The sequence below is a fragment of the Puntigrus tetrazona genome, chromosome 7 (genome assembly GCF_018831695.1).
Source record: "Puntigrus tetrazona isolate hp1 chromosome 7, ASM1883169v1, whole genome shotgun sequence".
In the NCBI taxonomy this organism is placed as follows: Eukaryota; Metazoa; Chordata; class Actinopteri; order Cypriniformes; family Cyprinidae; genus Puntigrus; species Puntigrus tetrazona.
In genome coordinates this window covers 3,249,245-3,274,375 of record NC_056705.1, presented here as the reverse complement: position 1 = coordinate 3,274,375, position 25,131 = coordinate 3,249,245, and the positions used below count along the sequence as shown (strand labels likewise).

General features: G+C 38.3%; 1 protein-coding gene across 1 annotated transcript in view; it reads right to left on the bottom strand.

The window, feature by feature from the left end:
* ednrba (endothelin receptor Ba) overlaps positions 1–15,723 on the bottom strand; it is a 29,873-nt gene extending 14,150 nt beyond the window's left edge. Inside the window, 3 exon segments of the mRNA XM_043243361.1 lie at positions 13,652–13,856; positions 13,948–14,060; positions 15,013–15,723. Of these exon segments, the coding sequence (XP_043099296.1) occupies positions 13,652–13,856; positions 13,948–14,060; positions 15,013–15,411 (717 nt within the window). The 5' untranslated portion in view covers positions 15,412–15,723.
* Between the last annotated feature and the right edge of the window lie 9,408 nt (positions 15,724–25,131).

The following is a 25,131-nucleotide window of genomic DNA, read 5'->3' as shown; positions in this document are numbered from 1 at the left end:
AGTCTTACAGTTAGTACTGGCCGCAGATAAAGTCTTAATTGTTGGCGATTTTAATATGCATGTTGATAAAGAAAAAGACGCATTAGGGTCAGCTTTCTTAGACATTCTGAACTCCGTTGGGGTTAGACAACACATCTCTGGACCTAATTATTGTTGAAATCATACTCTAGATCTAATACGGTCACATGGAATGGATGTTAAAGTGGTTGAAGTTCTGCAGCAAAGTGATGACATTTCAGATCACTATCTACAGTCGTGGCCAAAAGTTTTGATAATGACACTGCTTTTGCTGCTAAACTGCTTTTAGATCTTTGTTTCAGTTGTTTCTGTGATGTATAATTACAAGCACTCCATACATTTCAAAGGCTTTTATCGACAATTACATGACATTTATGCAAAGAGTCAGTATTTGCAGTTTTGGTCTTTCTTTTTCAGGACCTCTGCAATTCGATTGGGCATGCTCTCAATCAACTTCTGGGCCAAATCCTGACTGATAGCAACCCATTCTTTCATAATCACTTCTTGGAGTTTGTCATAATTAGTGGGTTTTTGTTTGTCCACCCGCCTTTTGAGGATTGACCACAAGTTCTCAATGGGATTAAGATCTGGGGAGTTTCCAGACCATGGACCCAAAATTTCGACGTTTTGGTCCCTGAGCCACTTAGTTATCACTTTTGCCTTATGGCATCATGCTGGAAAATGCATTGTTCTTCACCAAACTGTTGTTGGATTGTTGGAAGAAGTTGCTGTTGGAGGGTGTTTTGGTACCATTCTTTATTCATGGCTGTGTTTTTGGGCAAAATTGTGAGTAAGCCCACTCCCTTGGATGAGAAGCAACCCAACACATGAATGGTCTCAGGATGCTTTACTGTTGGCATGAAACAGGACTGATGGTAGCGCTCACCTTTTCTTCTCTGGACAAGCCTTTTTCCAGATGCCCTAAACAATCAGAAAGGGGCTTCATTGGAGAATATGACTTTGCCCCAGTCCTCAGCAGTCCATTCACCATACTTTTTGCAGAAGATCAATCTGTCCCTGATGTTTTTTTAGGAGAGAAGTGGCTTCTTTGCTGCCCAGGCACCAGGCCATCTTCCAAAAGTCTTCTCCTCACTGTGTGTTCAGATGCGCTCACGCCTGCCTGCTGCCATTCCTGAGCAAGCTCTGCACTGGTGGAACTCTGATCCTGTAGCTGAATTCTCTTTAGAGGGACGATCCTGGTGCTTGCTGGACTTTCTTGGACGCCCTGAAGCCTTCTTAACAAGAATTGAACCTCTTTCCTTAAATTGTTGATTTAGATGCAATCTTAGTAGCCACATCCTTGCCTGTGAAGCCATTTTTATGCAACGCAATGATGGCTGCACGTGTTTCTTTGCAGGTCACCATGGTTAACAACGGAAGAACAATGATTTTAAGCATCACCCTCCTTTTAACCTCCTTCTAACCCAATCAGCCTGACATAATGATCTCCAGCCTTGTGTTTGTCAACATTCTCACCTGAGTTAACAAGACGATTACTGAAATGATCACAGCAGGTTGTTTAATTACAGCAATGAAATGCAGTGGAAAGTTTCTTTCAGGTTTAAGTTAATTTTCATGGCAAAGGAGGACTATGCAATTCATCTGATCACTCTTCATAACATTCTGGAGTATATGCATATTGCTATTACAAAAACTTAAGCAGCAACTTTTCCAATTTCCAATATTTATGTAATTCTCAAAACTTTTGGCCACGACTGTAGTCTTGTGTGAACTCTGTATAGTTAAACCTGTAAACTCTGCACCTTATTACAAGTATGGTAGAACCATCACTTCCACCACAAAAGAAAGCTTTCTATGTAATCTTCCTGACTTATCTCAATTCCTTAGCACATCCAATACGACACAAAAACTTGATGATATAACAGAAACTATGCACTCTCTTTTTTCTAGCACTTTAGATAAAGTTGCTCCTTTGCACTTAAGAAAGATGAAAGAAAACAATCTGACTCCATGGTATAATGACAACACACGCACCCTAAAGAGAGCAGCCCGGAAAATGGAGCGCAGGTGGAGAAAAACTAAATTAGAAGTATTTCGTACTGCCTGGTGGGAGAGTATCCTGTCATACAGAAAAGCATTAAAAATTGCAAGATGATTATTTTTGCTCTCTTTTAGAAGAACCCCCGGTATTTATTCAGTAGAGTAACTAAATTAACGAAAAATAAAACGTCAACAGGTGCTAATATTCCCCAAGAGTATAGCAGTAATGACTTCATGAATTTCTTTACTTCAAGATTGATACCATCAGAGATAAAATTGTAACTATGCAGCTGTCAACTACAGTTTCACATCAGATAGTGAGCTTTAGATCCCCTGAGGAAAAATTACACTCTTTCTCTGTTATAGGAGAAGACAACTTGTTAAATCATTTAAACCAGCAACATGTACGTTAGACCCTATTCCATCTAAACTATTAAAGGATTTGCTTCCAGAAGTCATAGATCCTATTTTGAACATTATTAATTCATCATTGTCATTAGAATATGTTCCCAAAACCTTCAAACTGGCTGTAGTTAAGCCTCTTATTAAGAAACCACATCTTGATCCCAAAGACTTAGTAAATTACAGACCAATCTCTAATCTCCCTTTTCTGTCAAATATACTAGAAAAGGTAGTATCCTCACAACTGTATTCCTTATTAGAAAAAAATGGTGTCTGCGAGGATTTCCAATCAGGATTTAGACCATACCATAGTACTGAGACTGCTCTCATTAGAGTTACTAATGACCTGCTTCTATCATCTGATCGTGGTTTTATAGTGCTATTAGATCTTAGCGCAGCATTCGATACTATCGATCACAACATTCTCTTGGATAGACTAGTAAACTATGTTGGCATTAGAGGAAGTGCCTTAGCATGATTTAAATCATATCTATCTGACCGCTAGTTTGTAGCACTAAATGAGGAGGTATCATATCGCTCAAAAGTGAAGTTCCTCAAGGCTCAGTGCTAGGACCGTTACTTTTCAACCTATACATGTTACCTCTGGGAGATATTATCAGGAGCACAGTCTAACACTTGATGGCTGCTCTGTTAATTCTTCATCATCAGTTAGGAACCTAGGTGTCTAGGAATCTTTCCTTCGAAAACCATCTTTCCTTGTTTCTAGCATCTGTAAAACTGCGTTTTTCCATCTTAAAAATATATCTAAATTACGACTTATGCTTTCAACCTCTAATGCAGAAATATAAATTCATGTGTTTATGACTTCGAGGTTAGATTATTGTAATGCTTTATTGGGTGGTTGTTCTGCAAAAAACTTCAGCTAGTCCAAAACGCAGCAGCCAGAGTCCTTACTAGAACTAGGAAGTATGATCATATTAGCCCGGTTCTGTCAACACTGCACTGGCTCCCTATCAAACATCGGATAGATTTTAAAATTGTATTAATTATCTATAAAGTCCTGGAACAATCTCCCTAACTCTCTTCGGGAAGCAGACACACTCTGCCAGTTTAAATCTAGAATAAAGATCTTTATAACTTGGCCTACACATAACACACCAACACACTTTTATATTATTCAAATCCATAAGGATTTTAGAGCTGCATTACTTAGATTTGCTGGAAGAATGGCATCTACGCTAATATTATTCCTGTCTCTTTCTCAATCTGTTTTCACAGTTCGTATCCAGATTAGATTGTGGATCAGCACCTAGAGATTATGTTCATCAGAGACCAGAACACCTAGATGCGCTCTGTGGACAAATCACCAGATCCTGATGCACACACATACACACTTAGTGTCATTTACACTATCTGACACAGCTGCGTTTAAAATTGAACTGGAAGTTAAGTTCTGGGCGTCTGGTCAGAGGAGAACTGGCCCCAACTGAGTCTGGTTTCTCCCAAGGTTTTTTTTCTCTATTCTGTATGGATGGGGTTTTGTTTCCTTGCTGCTGTCGCCTCTGGCTTGCTTTGTTGGGGACATTTAACTTCTAGTGATTATCGTCAAATTGATTACAGAGACCATCTCTGCATTTAATAACAAATTGTTCACTCTCGTCATTATACATCCCTTTCATTGTATTCTTCTACCTTATACTGTACAGTGCTTTGATGCAACCTGTGTTGTTAAAAGCGCTATATAAATAAAAATGATTGATTGATTGATTGATTGTTCACTCTGGTTCAAAAGGCCTCACTTTAATGACCTTCTTCTATTTCTTCTGGTCTCTTCCACATCTCACTACTTCTCAATTTCTAAAGACAGCACAACGCATCTGGCCTGCCTGGAGACAGCCCCAGCTGTTGTTAAGTTGTACACTGAGAAGATGAAAATTTGAGCAGCTCTGCAACTCTTACGTTTTGTGCCAGGCCTTTCACCCTTGACTTTTCATTCAACCAAAGATCCTCAGATCTAAGCAGATCTATCTCTTAGCTTTTTTTTTTACCTTCTACCTGGGAAGAAACTCCCTATCATCAGGACATCTTTGGAATTCATTATTCTTCAAACCAAGAAGAACATGATTGCAAGTTCAAAACCTTGGAACCATCAAGACATTCATCCGCGACTGCATCTGGACCCTCATCGTCGAGGCAATGCAAGTATCATACAATAAACCAAACAAAGGTTTAATATTAGTTATAGACCCTGTTATCTCAGGAAAAAAACAATTACACTTCCATAAAATTAAAGTGCTCTTTTTTCACGCCCTCACCCCCTTTGTACTTAATATACTAAAAAATATTCTTTAGTACTTCTTAAGATAAACTTAAGATCATCTAAATGTCCTCAACTGTGCTATTTTGACACACCACAAATATGAACTAAAATACACTTTTAACATACCACCCTTGTATGTATGCTTTACAAGTGGTTAACTCACTGTTTCATTATCTGCTTTTCCTCATGGAAAAGCCTTTTTATTTTTGCTTGTGTGTTCATATATGCAACTTAGCGTTTAGTTAATAAAACTTTTAGGCACAAATTACATGAATTTCTGAAATTGCCTTACAAATTATTTTCCCTTTTTGACCCTTGCTACATGCTTTAATGCATTCATACTGTAAGATGGTATTTTCTATGGCCACGAAAATATCCTTTCATACAGTTTATATAAACTTTTCTCTAGAAATATGGCACAGTCTTAAAATTGTACTCATGGACTCAAGTAAAAATCACCCTGTTGCAGCCAGCAGTGCAAACACCCTCACCCTCACCCCCATACACATCTGGATCACCTCTAGCCCGAGGTGCAATGCTCTCTGGCCCGACAGCCAGGACACATCCAATCTGAGTGCAAGCTGCAAAAAACAAGACATCATAAGGAATTCTTAGACCCAGAGTCTGAACACAGACTGATCGCTTGCCAGCAAATAGGGCCAGTATTGAAACTCCCCACGCCTACTACCACAGACTTTGTGGCTTTTGAGCTTACTTCTGAGCTTGCAGTAAACCTGCGTTAGGGGAAGGCACCAGCTTTAAGAGCCTTTTTTCCCCCGAAACCTGCACCCCATTGCAAGTTACCATATGGGCATTGTGGCAGCCTGCCACACCATGCCTATTCAAAAACTGTGTGACCTGAAACAAAAGGCCTTTAACAAGCACAAGGTCTCTGATCAAGATGTTTATAAGACCCCATTGAATCTGAACTTCACAAACCCACAATCCAAAGCAGGCACCAGAAGGCACCCAGCATTACTACATAGACCCTTCTACAGAAAGCCACTAGCCAGCAAAGTTCAGAGCCATTACCATTAAAACAGATACAGGTTCCAGACCAACAACTGGCAAAATCCATGGAAAAGGCCAACCACACCCTACAAACACCACAGTATGTCCAACAGCAGTCCACTTCTCTCTAAGAAAATATAGCACATAATCTTAGAGTTTGTACTTGACTAACTAGGGCCCAGGCCAGGAAGCAGACAGACTGGCTAAACCAATTATCTGCTATCCCCCTTCATTTCATCTCAGCACATAGAGACTCTTTATCCTAGAAATTACACTATAAAGACTGTGTGCATTCCCCAAACTAGAAAACGCAGAAAACGTCCAAGCCAAATTAAGAATACAAATTGAATTGATGCTCAAAAAATAAAACTGTTTATAATACAGAGAAACAATTGTAACTTACTTAATTTCAGGTAACTTTCTACGAAAGCACTTTTTGTAAATAATTTGACCAACAATCATAACCTAGATTTGCTAACCAGACGTAAAACTGGCTAAAACCAGAAAAATGCATTACCTTAAATGAGTCTACCCCCAAGATTACTGCTATAAAAATGAGCCATATCCAAAGGGTAAAGGTGGAGGTGTTGCTACAATTAATAGCAATATTCTTAATATTACTCAGAGGGTAGGCTTTAAATATAACTTGTTTGAAGTTTTTGTACTGCATGCAACATGATCTAGAGGAACACGTGTTAGGGATAAATCCACTGTGATGTTTGTACTGGCTACTGTATAAAGGTCAGCGGGGCACCACGCAGACTTTAATAAAAGATTTTGCTGATCTAAATTAGTACTGGCTGCAGATCAATGAATCACATTTTATTTATAAGGGCTTTTAACAATACAAATTGTGTCAAAGCACTGAACAGTTTAATAGAATAAAGTGATAGCGATCTATAATGATAAGAATAAACCTTTTTTTATTAAGCAAGCCAGAGGCGACAGCAGCAAGGAACCAAAACTATAACAAAATGGAGAAAAAAAAACCATGGGAGAAACCAGGCTCAGTTAGGGGACAGTTCTCCTCTGGCCAGACGACCAGCACTTAATTTCCAGTTCATTTTTAAATGCAGCTATGTCACATTGTGTAAAGGGCTTATTGCGTGTGTGTGTGTGAGGATCTATGTCTTTATGAAGCAGCTTTCAGTAGTTTAGATTGAATAGTGTCTAACATACATGTTGGGCTAGATGATTTTGTAAGGAGCTGAATCAAGAACCTATAAATGCAATAAGACTAATCTGAGAAGGGAAATCCAAAGGAACAAAAGGACATCAAAAAGAGAGTAAACAACCCTCCCTCCCTGTGGTTTTATGACACCCTCTTCACCTCTGCTCTTCCTGCCTCCCCTCCGTCTGCCCAAAAGACTTGGCTTAAAGTTTATTAGGAATAGGGCATTATATGTCATGTGTCTTGTGAACCTATTGTTCTTCACTTTCATGTTTGGTCTCATTTGAAAGGTCTCAGTGCGATTGGTAAATTGGTCTGAATTTCACAGTAATCACTTATATTATGGGAAAGATTAAGAACTTGGTAGAACTGTGTTCTGTTGAGAAGCAGGTGTGTCCTCCTTTTGGGTCTCTGAAAGTGTTCCAGCCAGGTGTGACCCTGGAGCACGGGAACCTAAACACCAAAAGGTTTTTACAGCTACATTTGGCATCTCTTTGTCTGGTCTGAATATAATAAAGAATGTGACAAAACACAACAAGGCGTGATTCTGTAGCCAGATCGGCCCGTAGTGTGGTGTGTGTCCCCATACACCATACTATACACTTTTCTAAAGACCAAGTATAATGACCTTTTAAGTTTGTTTTATTTTGTTTTGTGTTATTTTTGTACTGCTGATCAGTTGTGCAAATGTTTATGAATTATACCAATTTGGAAACTATTCTTGCCTGGAAAAATAAATGTTAATCTTGGTTAACTTATAATATTGTCTGAAATAACTTTTCTAGTAGGTAAGTGATTTCTGAGGTTTTCCGCATTGTTGGCGTGCTAGGGTGAGTCAGATCAATGATCAATGGATGGAGCTGGGGACACGTTTTTGAGATCTTGACTTCTGGCCACCAAACTGGCTTAGCATGCTATCACTTAGGGAACACATAAAAAATTACTCTTTTTGAGTCTATTGAGGAAATGGCTGCATTAAGGTAAGCGATCTACGGGGTAGCCTCGGACTAATACCTGGACTAGCCCAGATGTGTTGTGAGTCTGTTCTGGCCAAACAAAGTCTCTAAGCGACCCAGACTCCTAACGAACGATAAGTCGAAACTAGGAAATATTATAGTTAATTAATGATCCAAATTTAAATCACAACTAGAGGGATCAGCAGTTACATTTAAATAAATATAACTAAAATCACGAAAGATTGGAGTCAGATAAAATTATGTATAAGCTCAGTACTACAATTGGAAATGCAAAAGATTAATAAATATCAGTGATTTTTAACGAGACGCATTAACCTTCGACCAGGGCCTCTGGATTCCGTTCTGCAGGAAAAGTGGGACCCTTACAATTTAAAAAGTTAATACTTAATATTAATTATAGTATTAAATGCAGAGTATGATTTCGACGATGAGTAGGTCCTGACATGTGTTATCTAATCACAATAGAGTTCAGTGTGTCTACCGCTTTGAAAAAGATGCAAAAAGATGCATACGCATTGTATGCATCTTTTTGCATCTTTTTCAAAGCGGTACCTACAGTCCTCACATTCTTTCTGTCCTAACTAAATGTTTGGATGCATGTCTCAAATTAGCTATTTTCTTGCATTTATCACATGTGAATCCCTGGTCGCCAACAGAGAGAGATAAACTATACATATGCATACTAAACTATAGCAAGAGGTGCAGGTGACAATGCAATGAAAAGCAATTTGCTCACTCAATGAAAAATGGAATAGAGCAAAAAAAAAAGAACAACATGAGCAAAATTGAAATACAACAGGAAATGCGAGTAGCAATCTGATCAGCCAATGAATACTAACACATTGCATTGCATGCACTTTAAACAACAGAGTGATAAACAGAAAAGCGAAGCTACAAAGTGCTACAAATATAAACCTCTCAAATACAGAAATGCTAATTCATGTGTTTATGACTTCAAAGTTAGACTACTGTAATGCTTTATTGGGTGGTTGCTCTGCATGCTTGTTAAACAAACTACAGCTAGTCCAAAAAACTCTAACCTTCCTTTGAAGAGCTTGACACGCCTAACGGGATGTCAGTTGACAAGCACAGTTCCTGCATCATCTGCAAACCACAAGTGCATTGCAACTGCACTCACCACCTGGGGTATGTCAACAACCCCCTAGCCACTTCACAGAAAAAAGCTCATCCACAAGCTCTTCAGCTCCTTGTGCACCTCTGTGAATAAGAAAAGAATAGGGGCAGGGCCTTGAACCAATCATTTCAGACTCAGGACTGGGAGGTGTGCATGCCTTCCGCCTGATACTCACAGTGGCCCGGGAAAGCACTACTGTCAATTCTGGGTTTGATTCGGCAGAATTAGAGGGGCAGTCTGACCGAATCTTCATTCTCAGAAGGACAATTGCCCATCCCCTGATGCTGCCATTGACATCTAATCTTCCATTGGTGAACCAAGTGAAATGCTAGGCACATAACAAGACAGCAAAATCACTGGGGTACCACACAGTACAGCTACTGAAGGAGGAGTGAAAGATCTGCGGGACTGGCCCGGCAGAAGTGCTCTCCCTGTAACCTCAAATCGCCCAGAGCACTAGCTGATGGTTTTCTACTCACAGCAGAAAAGCCAGCATGGGTATTGACATTTGAAGGAAAGGTGCGATCGCCACTCTGCTATGGTTACAAATTTATTTTTCAACAAGCGCATAAACAATGAACGCAGCTTCAGCACACTGGATGTCCAGACACTGAAGACAATGAACGTGGCTGTCGACAGAGGATAGGAAACAAACACACCCAAAGAGAACAGGATCAGAAAGGCGTCTTTAAAAAGTGCACAGAAACTGCTCTTGTAGGTGAAACAAACACGAGAATCACTGAGCAAACAGGAACGCAGCTGGCTGGTCCTAATACCACCCAGAACAGTTTCTTCTTCCAGTTTTAGAGGAATATCTCCTGGTCAATACTGCTTCTTCATTTACTCCGCTCTGAAGCAAAAATCTGATGAATGGTTGCACCTGTTGCCTATTTATACCTGTATGACGGGGAGTCATTTTCTCTTAATCAGAGCAAACCAAGACTCCAAGCAAGACCCCAGTTTGCCGCCAGGACATGCGCTTGAGGTGCCTGCATGATCACTGTATCTTTTTACCTTCTATGAGAGGAAACAGTTACTTTGTAATTTATGGTCATACAGACAGCTAAACATAATTCAAATGCTGCTTAATATTTGCAGTCAAAATTTCCTTTCTGTGAACTTCAGAGCTTGTTTTTTTTTCTTTCATTTTGTAATCCTTAGATTATTGAAGTAACATATTTTGTGTATGGACCTATATATTTGTTTTACTCAGTTTTCTCTGTTTAGAGACAGTTGTGATTTTATTTTCTGTTTTATTCCATTTTATTGCATAACAGTAAAATAATGTTTAAATTGTCCTTAAAATAGACTATATGAAATAAAATGGTTTTTTTACCAAATGTTTTTCATCTCCAAAAATAAAAACAATGTTTGATGATTATGCTACAGGTTATAGCGATGCAATAATACCATCACAATGGATTTAAAACGAAACAAACAAAATGTGCTTTAACTGTCAGCTTTAATTTGAGGGTATTTACATTCAAAGCAGGTGAAAGGTGTAGGAATTACAACAGTTTTCATATATGCCTCCCAAGAGAACAAAAGTAATGGGACAATTGGCTTCTCAGCTGTTCCATAGGTAGGTGTGTGTTATTTCCTCATTATCCCAATCACAATGAGCAGATAAAAGGTCCAGAGTTCATTTCAAGTGTGCTATTTAACTGTTGCTGTCAACTCTAAAGATGAGATCCAAAGAGCTGTCATTATCAGTGAAGCAAGCCATCATTAGGCTGAAAAAACAAAACAAACCCATCAGAGAAATAGCAAAAATATTCGGCGTGGCTAAAACAACTGTTTGGAACATTCTTAAAAAGAAGGAATGCACCGGTGAGCTCAGCAATACCAAAAGACCCGGAAGACTATGGAAAACAATGACCGAAGAATTATTTCCCTGGTGAAGAAAACACCCTTCACAACAGTTGGCCAGCTCAAGAAAACTCTCCAGGAGGTAGGTGTATGTGTGTCAAAGTCAACAATCAAGAGAAGACTTCACCAGAGTGAATACAGAGGGTTCACCATTAAGATGTTAATCATTGTTGAGCCTCAAAACAGGAAGGCCAGATTATAGTTTAGCAAACAACATCTAAAAAAGCCTTCACAGTTCTGGAACAACATTCTATGGACAGATGAGACCAAGATTAACATGTACCAGAGTGATGGGAAGAGACGTGTATGGAGAAGCATGGTGGTGATAGTATCATGACATGGGCATGTATGGCTGCCAATGGAGCTGGTTCTCTGTATTTATTGAGGATGTGACTGCTGACAAAAGTAGCAGGATGAATTCTGAAGTGTTTCAGGCAATATTATTTGCTCATATTCAGCCAAATGCTTCAGAACTAATTGGACGCACTTCACAGTGCAGATGGACAATTACCCAAAGCATACTGCAAAAGCAATCAAAGAGTTTTTGAAGGGAAAGTAGTGGAATTTATGCATTCCAGACTTCAGAACTGATTGTAAAGGATTTTCAGTATTAAAAAATGAGTTTTATTGATGATTATTATTCTGTCCCATTACTTTTGGTCTCTTAACAAGTGGGAGGCACATATGCAAACTGATGTAATTCCTACACTGTTCACCTGATTTGGATGTAAATACCGTCAAATTAAAGCTGACAGCCTGCAATTAAAGTACATCTTATTTGTTTCATTTCAAATCTATTGTGGTATTGTATAGAGCAAAATATTTTTAGAATTTTGTCAATGTCCCAATATTTATGGACCTAACTGTATGTCTTAACAGGTTTTCAGTTTTCAAACAGGAACAAACCCCAACAAAACTACCAATCAAAAAAAATATCTTCGCAAAAATGACACAACAGGCTCAGTTTACAACAACAACAACAACATCAAAATAATAATGATAATAACCCAGCCAATTTAGTGGAATAAACTCAGCAAACTCATGTCACTCGTATTAAAGTAAAAAATTTAAGTATTAACAAAAACCTGTAGACTTAGTTGTCAGTCTCTCATTTTTAATTCCTTTGTTATTTGTTATAAACGGCCTTCGCCAGCAACATTGGATATTTTTGCATTTAAATTAAGCTAAAATATCAAATTGCTTTTATGTTTCTTTGCATCGTTTTTGTAGTAAATGTGCAGTGTGGTAAAAAAAACAAAAACAAAAAATGTTGGTGTTCTGGACATAGCTCTTACCATATATATGTTTTAGATCATGATTGCGTGTACTTATTTCCACTTATTTCATAATGAAGCATAGTAAAATAAATGCTGTAGAGTAATACTTTTGAAATGCTTTTTTGGTAACAAAACTGTAATAATAAACATGATACACAATAATAATATTGATAACAAACTCAATACTATATTATACTTTGCAAAGTATGCAATTAAATTAAACAGAATATACCTTGCAGTGATATTCGCTGCCACCTTTATGTGTCTGCCCCCTACTGATTATGTCTTTTCTGTGTTAATGCATTCTCTGTGCATTCTCGTAATGCATGATTTTCTTCCTCTTTGCACGCAGTGTGGTTGGTCCAATCCATAAAACCTGCAGAGCAACCTATGCTGGCTGTGCACAGAAACTATAAATGGAGGCAATTCTAATTCAAGGACAGTCTGATGCTTCTTACTCACAATCCTTAAGTAAGTTACGTTTTCTTATTAAAAATAACCTGCTACTTCAAATGTGAGCTTTGAGCAATAACGGGTAGTGCTTGTTGTTTGTGGTTTCTCCTATCACGACTGCAGACATGGTAACACGCGAGAAGATGTTACTAAATCATGATACTCATGTTATAGTAAGGGAAGTAACATTTCCACCAGAGGCTTGCAGAATTTGGCAAATCAGTTACACCAAATACAAAAAATAATTTTCTTTTTAGCAACATCATATGACCCCTTTGAAAAGAATTCATATAGGAATTTTGCTGAAAAATTAAAAAATGCAAGCAGCACAACGTGACAAAAAACAGCAGAACTCTGTGTGCAATATCATCAGGAGGTTTACAATTCAAGCTGATCTGCAGACACAGGGTACAATAGTGTCAGCTCACACTAGGCATTTAAAATAGGTATGCACTGATAATCATCAGCTGTGAAAATTCACACACCTTATGGCATTTACCACTGATTACTAAGTGAGCTGAAGCAGTTTGCAAATGAAGAGTGGTCTAAAATTCCAATATAGAATTCATGGTTACAAGAAGCACATTTCCAGCGCATTTGTTGGGTTCCGTGTTAGTTTTGGTCCAATGCAATTAATAAACACATGAGTACAAAATTGTTTGCAACTGCAACAATCTGAGAGAAGGATTGCATTTTCTGCCAGAATTGCAAGGGTGCCATATTTTTGCCCATGACTGTATGCCAATATGGTGGTTGAAGTACAGTGCTGTGTGAATTCAACTAATCTGCATGATCAGGGCCTAAGCCCTACTCTCCTAAATTCCAGACCTTAGAAAAGTACTACCTCACGATGCAGGGATTTTCTGAAGGGAACACTTTTAAAAGAAACCTTATTTCTGGTTTCTGGAGTGAAAACAAACTACTGACCCAAACTCCACAGAGTTCTTGGGGAAAGTTCCTGCAGTAGAAACATTCCTTATGTTTCCTGCTTAAATTTTGTTGATCCAAACAAATACAACATGTCTTTAACACTTTATTCTGCATATGTAAACTGACCTGCATGAACTTGTTTTTCTGCATAGGGTGGAGCAAGCAAATTCTAAGTTGCTCTCCTTTGTAGTCCATTGTGATCATGTCAAAGGCAATGGCCTCTGGCACTGCAAGTATAATGGACAGCACCCATATCAGAATGATTTCAATGGCTGTCCATTTAGGAATGCCGATGCCTTTGATGCGGTTCCACGATGCCACTGCTCGAAACCTTTGGGGAAAAAAAAATCAGTAGCATATTAAATAGTGTTACTAGATACTGAGGTAGTAAGAGCAAACAAATAAAAAAAACATACAGATACCTATCTATGCTCAGTGCACACAAACTCAGCACTGTGATGCCAACTGATGTCTTTTGTACAAAGGGAACCATTTTGCAAAGTCCAACACCAAATGGCCAATCTTCTGCAAGAAGCTGAAAGACAGGTACTTTTGAGTCAATGAGCCAAAATTACACAAACAGAATAAAGAATTGCAGCAAAAAATTATTCAGTCAAATTTAATCTAACCTGTTTTAGTGACATTTTATAGCACAGTGGGGAATTAGAGTTTGTTTAAAAGAAATTTCATAGAGTCAGATCATGGATCTTCTTAGGAACCAAATAAGTTTTTTTCATGTACACATATTAACTTGATATACATCGTGAAGAGTTCAAATATTAATTATGTCATAACCCACAAGAGAAAATATCATACAACCTTACAGTTATTTTTAGTTGTTTGATACAAAACTGAAATAATCTTTAGGTTATGTGAATTTATATTCATATTTGGAATTTATCGCAGATTTTTACATTTAAAATGTTTGCCTTTTAAAAGATAAATAATTCAGTTTGTATTTATAGTTTGTATTATACAGAAGGATTAACATCATACACAAAGATAAAAGAAAAACATAATGCAGTTCACAGTGCATTGCTGATTGATAAATGTTTAATATAAATATTTAATTGCTTGATTTTTTTTATTTTTATTTAATAGACTGTTGTCAGAAACTGCAGTTAGAGTTGGACATAATTATTTGGTTTCACACATTTAAAAAAGTTATTTTGTTCATTTTTTTGTTTAATGTTTTATTTATTTTAGATACCATTTGCAGTAGCATTGTCTCAGAATTCCTAGAGATAAATTCGAAGTATGTGTGTATTTAGACAATTAGAATGATCGTTTAATGCCAGAGAGGAGTTTGTCATTAAACTGCTACTGTCAATATTGCAGACAAGGAAAATGAAATAATGTCATAAAACGTTTTTTACTTATCGTTTATCCGTTTATTTATTTTAATGCCATAAAAACACGTGTATAACGTGTTCTTTGTTATTATTTATGAAATATTGAATAAGAATTGTCCTGTAAATTGTGCTTACCTTATAGACGTTAATGGGAATGTCTATGACAATATGCAAAAGGTCCCCAAGCGCCAAACTTGCGATAAGGACATTAGGACCATTCCGCATGCATTTATTTTTATAGATGATTCTGAGCAGTGTAGAGTTTCCGATTATCCCAACTACAAACACAATGCACGACACCACGGTGTTAATATACTTAAAAGTATCTCTTATTTCTGTGGGACCTGTGCACATAGGCGGCAAAATTCTTGGTCGTCGAGGAATGGACTCATTGACCACACTTCCTTTTCCAAATGCAGATTTCAGGGTTGGAGACACGAGTCCCGTTGAAAGTTGCCCCTTTCCTTGAGCATTTATTAAGACGAAGTGTCCAGTCAGGAGAATGAGCAAAGAAACAACGCATATTGCTTCCATTATTTGTATGCTTGCTAAAACTGTTTATCAGTTTAATTTAACATTACGTCGATTACCAAATATCTTAAGGCTAGAATTTCAAAGAAAACAATCAGCAATAGTCTTTCCACAGTGATATTGCTTGCAGATTACAAATACCTCAAAGTGGATATTTTAACCCTCGTTTAAGTTATTTGTATCGAGAGAGTGTCCTTGACGTCTTCTGACGAGTTAGTCCATCAGAACTCCAGATGACTTAATTCGCCCAAATGTCATTCCAAACGCAGGGATTTCATTCACATGACTACAACGTTACGTTTTGCGTTATCTGTATTCGTTTCCTCAGGAGATGAATCCTCCCCCGACTATGGAAGCCCGTTTCCGCCACGCTTAAGAGAAGGATGGAGACAAAAAAATACTAATTAAAATAAATAAACAAAACATTTTTTTTTACTTTTCACAACGTTGTATTTTGGTTTAAATTATGTAATGCTGTAGTACAACATTTTAAAAACGTTTTTTAAAAATAAAAGTATGTTTTGACGTTTTAAAAACGTAATTGAAGTACCCAAATACAACTTTGCACAAAATTTTCTGTTTCTGTAAAAATTCTGTAAAAAAAAAAATTCTGTAAAAATCTGTGACATTTTAACAAACTGCAACTATTATAAGACATTTTATTTAGGTTTTGAAATAGCGTAATCTGAACGTTAGAAAAAGACGTTTCAAAAACATCAGGAAAGTACCCAAATACATCTTTGCAAAAAACGTTTTGTTTGTGTAAAAATATCAGTAAAATAACAATGAAAAGCAATTCAGTGACTGAGTAACTGATAGCAATACTACATCAAAAGCATTTAAAAGTAATACTTTTTATGCAGTTTCAACTCATTTAATTGATATAATCGAATCTAATAATCCACCTGTTGATTATTGCCTTATAGTTACTTGTCATCATGAGCTATCAGCTTAAATCATAATGTAAAACAAATGAAAGGCGGGGCAAAAAGATGATAGCTTAGGCTGGCGTGCCAACATACACTTTTAAAATACAGGGCAGAAAAATGTGAAAAATGTTTTCTCTCTTGGAAGGATGATCTTTTTTTTAAACCATACCCTATTTATTGCATCAAAATTTCTTAATACTGTACTGTATAATACTGTAGTTAGGGTGGATAATTTTATCAGTTGTTTTATTATGTAATATATTGTGTATTTTTATTATTCAATAAATTAGTCATTTTGATTAATAGCCATTGCTATATAGCTATATTGCTATAGAACTTTGTCTGAGTGTTAAAACTTGATTTGTGAAAGTCTGATAGTATAGATAGCATCAAGATATTTTTGTGTTTCCCTTACTGAGGCTAGGGGACGTTATTTGAAGGAACTTCACAGAACATTCAGGACATTCTCAGGACGTTTAGGTGACCATATTTTATTTTATATTGGATCGGCTGGTGAGATAAGGGACTGCGTGACAGTTCTCTTTGTGATATCAGTTTAGGTTGTAGTTGTTCAACAGCATATTAGCAGATATTCAACAAACCAACACAAGTTTTCAGTAGCTGTATATTAGCAAAGTAGGAGCATTTCTTTAGAAAGCATGTAGCTGTTATCCAGTGTTTCAACAGACCTTCAGTGGTCTAAAGTAGCAACACAAGATCATTTCAAAAGAGCTTTAAACATATATAAGGATGCTTGCTGCTTGATTCCTGAGTGCTCTATTAACTGTTTGTTGCATACAAATTACCTGTCATTTTACTTTGAGGTACATTAATCTATCCATCTGTTGTCACATTAGGTCCATCAAAAGTGAAAATCTAAGAAATGCTGTTGAATGACTCTTACAGGTCAACAACACAAAGAGCATAACTGCTGGTCAGTAGATGCTCAGCAGATAAGTCAGTAGATAGTTAGTACCATCACTGATAAGTATTTGATTTCAGGTTAGGAAAATAAGGACACCACGGTACAATTACATATCTGCCACATGGTAAATAAACACAAGAGTCCTCAGTTTGTCCAACCAACAGTTTTTAATTAAAAGCTTTCAAGAATTTTAATAAACGTCTCTATGTACAACATAAATGATTTTTTTTTTTACCTAGCTTGCATATCTTGACATGTGAATCAGAAAAAGTCAATGGTTATATACATATATAATATACAGAACAAGAACATTTTATATGGCCAAGGCAACGCAAGGTCAGAAACAAGAAAAAAAAGTTAGTGATAGAACTGACTGATGTCACTCAAAAGCCCTCCAACAATCCCCTGTCTATATCTCCTGCCTAACCAGTAAGTGCATTCTATATATATATATATATATATATATATATATATATATATATATATATATATATATATATATATATATATGTATTAGGTGGCTTTTGAGAGCCTTCTTTGTCCAGTTTGCACGCAATCGACACTTATTGAATTTACCCATATGCTTTCACTGCTCTATGTATGTACCCCCGTCAATCGATTAACAAAATTAATGTTATGATTCACTGTCTGGTGTTGTGTAAAGAGGAGGCAGAGGCTGGAGTAGAATCCATGTGCGGTCATTTGTTAAACACAGGGGCAACAAACAAAAGGCAGGCAGAGAATCGGTAACACAGATGCAGTCAGAGATATCAACAAGTTAAGTGGAAATCCAAAAATCAGCGGTCATAAAACGGGCAATGGGTCTATACCAGGTCGTGAGTCCAATCAGGCAAACAGAACAGAAGAGCAGGTCCTTGAATTGGTAAATGGGAAAACAGGCATAATACACATTGCAGGTAATCAGAAACAATAAGATAGAATGCTTGGTATGGCAGTAGAACTGGCAATACTTCGCATTGTACACATAGAGGGTCTCTCGTTATAAAGGCCTCAAACAGGAAATGAAGGCAGAGTGAGTGCAGGGGTGTAGTGCGGCTAGTACTCAGGTGATGGCTCCCTCTACTGGCTTGGCGTTACATGTTAGCATCCTCTCTCTGAAAGGGCTGAGAATGCATGCCACTCATCACTATGAATGATGCTGCCTCTTTTTACATATTTTTCTGGTAAAAGGGTCATCTTGTCCTTTTTGTCCACCAACCAAAACAAATGTACAAAACAAATTTGATAACAGGACAAACAAACTGTGATATCAAATTGAGTTGAATTATTGTGTAGTATTGTGAACAATGGCATCACCTATAGATATCAATTTTAACTTGATTGAGACACAGAGGATATTATTGAATCACAACTTTTAATGGTAGGCCTATGCTTTTTGTTTGTTGTTGTCTGATACTTTTAGATATACTGTTTTAATGCTACTGTCTATGTTAGCATTTAATACAGTTTTACCATGATTAAAGCTTTAATACAGTACAGTAACCGTGCATGCAGTATGTATAACACTAGTTATAGCTATGTGAAAGTAAGTGTATAGTGCTGAGCTGAATGAGAGAGAGAGGGAGAGAGAGACATGAAGAGTGTGCAGAACAGGGAGACACAAGGAGCAGTAATTAAAAAGGAGCGCAACATTGCCTACCATACTATTTACCAGAGTTTATGATGTAGTAACATATACTGTATTTATTTACATATAATATTTTGTTGTAGTCTCTTACAAGCTTTTTTTCATTGTAGGCAATACTGTGGTGATTTTGTAAAAGACAATTTCTTCCTTTGCATTAAACTTTTAGCTTCATAACTTATAATAGATGTTGTTCATGCTAATTTTTCAGAATTTTTTTTTGGTCAGGTTCATGTAGGCTTAAATAATTTGTGTATAAACCTTAATAATAATTTAGATAAATAAATCAACTCTGCACATCAAAAGACAAACTACTAAAGTCACAAAAAAGCTTTTCATTTAATGTCACCTTGAGAGCTCAAAGATAGCTCAAGCCAATTTCTATATAACAAATTAAAACAAATATGAATAGCTGACTTTCATAAAATAAGACTACTGTAAATAAAGCAAAACTAACAGCTAACAAACAGAGAAAGAAGACTCTGGAGTTCAGAATTAGGACAATATATACTCATTGAATCATCATCAATAAGTAATAAATTTCATCTTAGATTTTCTTTCACAATTTACTTGTACTTTAAAATGTACTTTAAAAACTTGCCCCAGAAAAATAGATGTTACAACCACAAGGGCCAAGAGCCCAACTAAACCACTAAACTGAACCGTTAAGTTTTTTGTCAGGCTGGATTATAATAAGTAGAGATGCTGAGACATTGTCACGCAGACTCTTATCTCACCAGCTAAACCAGCCTCATTCACCAGATCACAATCACCTGATTACTGATCACCACCACCTCTTACCAGCTCCCTTCATATACACACGCCATTCAGTCTCTCGTCGGCAGGTCTCAAGGTTACCTACCTAAATTGTCTCATCTGCCTGCCTGTCGATCTCCTTCCATACCTAGAGGAAATAACTCATTAAAGACTGTTGCTTTCAAGTTTAAGGACTCTCTCCCTCTTGAATGCTGTTTGATTTGATCTGTGAATAAACTCACCTGTTCATTGAATCCTTGTGTCTGCCTTGTAGACCAGTTTCTTGCCAGAAGACCAGCCCTTTTAAAGAAGTACAATTATGAGTGAGATGGATCCTCAACCTTTTGAAGATTTTGTTCAAGTGCTGGGAGCTGCTATGCCATCAGCTCATTAACCAGCTACCAGTTCCATGGCTAGACCCGCAACTTACAGCGAGGCAGCAATAAGCTGCGGCTTTCTGTTGCAATGCTCTCTCTACCTGGAGATGCAGGCTAATCTATTGCCCTCCAAACACTCCAAGATCACATTTATTATCTCTCTGTTACCCGAGAGAGCTCTGCAGTGGGCTGAAACCTTTTGGAACGCTGTCAGTCTGCAGGTGATTTCACTCAACAACTTCATGGAGAACTTACATATGGTGTTCTATCAATCTAACACTCATCTCTCTGTCCAGGATGAACTTCTCCAGCTGAGACAAGCATAATCCACGATTATATTTTCTGCTTCCGTATTCTCGCCATGAGTAGTGGTTGGAATGACACAGCTCTTGCCTCTGTTTCGTCTGAGCTCTCCTCCGGCTCCGGCACTGATCATTCCTGAACTCATGATCACCAACCACTACCACCTAACTAGCCAGTTACTCTACTGTGGTTCACCCGAACATGCACTCCGCCTCTGCCCGATCTGTCCTCCACGCACAGCTGTGACAACTATCCAAGTCACTCAAGTAGTAGGCAACATACCCATACATAAAATGCTCTTCTAATCCATAACAATCATTCTCTCCCATTCAAAGTGTTGGTGGATTCTGGAGCTTCAGGAAACTTAATCTCTTCTCGCAGTCAGGCCAGTTTTAACATTACTCTCCAAAGGAATAAGAAATCATCAACATCCAGGGAAACCCGCTGGGACTAGTGCACCATTGCACACCAGAGGTGGAGTTGCAGATCAGATGTCTTCATTGGGAGATAATATACTTTCTTCTCTTGGAGGATTCGGTGGTAGATATCGTCTTTGGCAGACCCTGTCTAAACCTAAATTAATTTAAAATGGAGTCAGACTTGTTGGGATGACTTGAGTAAAGTTCCCATTCTGAGTTCCAGCCCATCCAAATTATCTGTCTGGTCCACCTCGACTGAGAGTCCTGAAACCAAAAAGATTACATCAATCCCACCTGAATAAGAATCCTTTGATGTTTTTTAGCAAGAAGGCTGCAACTATCCTGCCACCACATAGACTGTGGGACTGTGTAATTGATCTGCTGCCCGGTGCCAAACTACCCAAGGGACAAGTTTACTCCTTGTCCCTTCCAGAGAAAGTGGCGTTGGAGGAAGTACAGCAGACCCAAGTATTCAGCAAGCTGGATCTCAGGAGCGCATATAATCTCATTCGGATCGACGTGGTGATGACTGGAAGAGATTCTCCGGGACATGTTAAACCATCATTGTTCATCATTATCTACATAGACAACATTCCTATTTATTCACCTGACCTGAACGAACACCAACGAAATGACTGCCAGGTTCTCCAATGACTCCGGGATCATCATCTATACCTGAAAATGGAGAAGAGTTCAATCTAACCACCATTCACTTCCTCGGTTATAGCATCACTTCAACCAGCATCAAGAGGGACCCCAAAAAGGTAGAAGCCATCTGCAACTGGCCCACACCCCTTACCATTAAAAAACTGCAGAGATTCCTATGATTCGCAAACCTCTACCAACGATTTTTAGCCCACTATAGCTAAATAACAGTTCCACTCACCTATTTGCAAAAATTTACCTGGACCCGTGATGCCGAACAAGCATTCTGTCAACTCAATTCTGCATTCTGTTCAGCACCCAAACTTACCCATCCAGATCCTAATCTGCGTTTCATAGTAGAGGTTGATGCAGCCATGCTTGGAGTTGGAGCCACCTTGTCCCAACATAAGGGGAGTCTTCCAGTACTACATACTTGTGCTTTCTTCTCTAAGAAACTATCTGCTGCTGAACAGAATTATAACATGAGGAATCAAAAACTGTTGTCAAGCTTGTGTTGGAAGAATGGCGGCACTGGCTCGAGGGATCAAAATATCCATTTGAGGTAGGCCCGCACGTCAGGCCCGCTGGCCTTATTCTTCACCAGATTCCACTTTACCATCTCCTACAGACCTGGTAATACGAATTTAAAAGCAGACTCTCTTCAACGATTACATTAATCCAGTCCCGAAACAGATGTGTCCGAATCCATTTTACCCACCTCAGCCTTTGTATCACCCATTAAATTGACTCTCTCCAACAAGATATGTAAGGGGATGTTCTGTCTGTGCCATCACCTCCACACCACGACGTCTCCCTGAGAGCAAGCTTGTACCCCTGCATATTCCTCGTCGACCATGGTCCCACCTTGGGATTGCTTTTGCTACTGACCTCCCTCCTTCTAACAGGTATACGATCATGCTAGTCATCGTGGACTGCTTCTACAAGTCATGCAAATTAATTTCCTTGTGAAGGTTAGCCACAGCCTTCGAAACTGCGGAATCTCTTTTCCATTATGTCTTCAGAAATGTTGCTTTGCCTGAGGATATTGTGTTTGAGAGAGGGATCCAAATCACATCAATAGTCTGGAGGGAATTCTTGCATTTATTCGAAATTTCAGTCAGCCTGTCATTGGTGTATCACCCTCAAACCAACAGCCAGACCAAAAGGAAGATACAGGTGATCGGTCGATATCTTCGGGCCTACTGTCACCAACATCAGGACAGCTGCAGCCAGTATCTACCCTGGGCAGAATATGCCCAGAACTACTTAAGACAAGAGACCACAAGACTGAGTCCCTTTCAGTGTGTTCTAGGATATCAGCCAACTCTGTTTCCTTGGAACAGTGAATGCTCAGAAGTAGATTACTGGTTCCAGCAGAGCAAGAGGGCATGGGACTCAGCTCAGTGGGCAATCCAGAGACACAAGAAATCCAAAAGATCTACCACTCCCGAGTACCAACCTGAAGATCATGTCTGGCTGTTCACCTGGGATATCCATCTCCTCCTGCCCAGCAGAAAGCTGAGTCCAGAACCATTAACTATAACAGGACACATCAACGAAGTCACGATGAACTGGATCTGCCTGCTCAGTACCGTATATCACCTTCCTCCACCCGAAATCGAACCCATGGAGACCATCTACAAAGAAATCCTCAACCTCTCCTCCTCTTAAATGCTGTTTGTTTTGATCTGTAAATAAACTGACCTGTTCATTCAATTCTTGTGTCTGCCTCGTAGACCAGTTTGTGACAGACATTTAGTCTTTATTCTTTTGTTGAAATAAGTTAAGTGAAGCTTTTATTTATTTACATTGAAGGTGTTTGACCATAATAATTCAGAAAATACCTGTAGATGAACAGTTTATGGTTTTGATTATGGTTTTGGAGTTATCATAATTATTTATTTTATTTATTACAAATTTATGTCATTTTACATAAATATGTAATTTAAGAAAACAAAAAAGTACTGTATAAAAAATAGTTTGTATCTGTATAACATTATATTTTGTAATTTGTTATTAATGACATTATGCAGAAATTAACTGCCAAGTAGTTAGTTTACATATAATTTTACAGTTTTGTATACTGTTGTAACCAGCCAGCAGAGGGAGCCCTCGCCCGAGTACTAGCTGTGCTCAACCCCTCTGCTCTCTCTCCTCTCATTTCCTGTTTGAGGGCTTTATAACCCAAGTGCCCAATGCAAAGTATTGCTAGTTTACCTGGCTTACTGAGCATTCTAACTATTTATTCTGTTTTTCCTGTGGATGATTTTGCCTGTTTTCCTGTTTCTCGATTCCCAGACTGTATTGTTTGCCTGATTAAACTGATTCTAGTTTAGACCTATTGCCTGTCTCCTTATGTTTTGCCTTTTATATCTGCCCTGTACACAGATCGGACTGCCTTTGAGATTCTGACTCTCATATCTGTTTGTTGCTTTCATCCTTAATAAACCTTAATTAAATCTGACGCTTTTCTGATGACACTATTAACAGGCAGAGCGATTGATTGGGCTGAATCCTTCTGGGATGCTAACTCAAGGCTAAGATATTCAGTGGATTATTTTATTCAGCAACTCTGTGAGTTATTTAAATATCCAGCCAGCTGTAAAGATATATTGATGCAAATGAACATCACCAAGGGTAGCTTGTAGCACAAAGTGGATGGAATGACATTGCTTTGAAAGCTCTGTTCTACCGAAGCTTAAACATTGACCTCCAAACCAAGCTGGCCTGTAGAGTCGAGGAGTTGTCCTTTTCTGATTTTATCACCGTGGCAATTAAGATCTACAACCTCATAGGACAAGCACTCAAGTATAAGAACAGCAGGAGGGACCTACATAAGACCCCTAACACCAGTCTCAGTCAACACAAACCAGGACAATGAAGCCATACAACTCTGTGTCTTACGGTTTTCTGATGGAGAAAGATAGAGGTGCCATCAGAATCGCTTGTGCTTCTACTGCAGTGCAGCAGGACATTACAGCCTAGGATGCCTGCACAAGCCCCAAACTCCCAGGGTAAATATTGAACATTTCTCTTTGATCACTAACAGAACACTTAAATTACCCATAACCTTCAAAGCTAATGAACTATCCCTTGATCTAACAGCAATGATGGACTCTGGAGTCGCTTTAAACCTGATTGACAGTAACATTGTTTCAACATTCACACTCAACCCTGTGGGGTGGGGTACCTATTAAAATCAAGACCATCAATAATACCCTGAAAGAATCATGAGCCAGACCCAAATCCTCACTCTACAATTTGGCCACCTTGATCAAGAACCTATCTCCCTATACGTTGTAGACTTCCCCACACATGAAGTAATTCTGGGATTGCAGAGAAATGCCAGTTCCATGTCAACAAGACCTTGTTCTTGGGCTACCACATAAGTCACCACGGAGTAAAAATGGATGAACTAAAGGTCCGGGCAGTAACTGAAGGGGCACAACCTTCCACATTCAAGGAACTACATAGATTCTTAGGCTGTGTGAACTTCTACAGGCGTAAGTCTTGTCCATGAATGCAGCCTTCAAGGAATGTGCTGTACACCCATTTCAAGTCATCACAGATCATAGGAACCTAGAATAAATCAAGAGGGCCAAAAGCCTAAACCCGTGCCAAGACCACTAGTCATTATTCTTCACTTGGTTTCATTTTACTGTCACATATAGACCTGGTAGTAAGAATGGTAAAGCTGATGCACTCTCCAGACGTTATGAACACC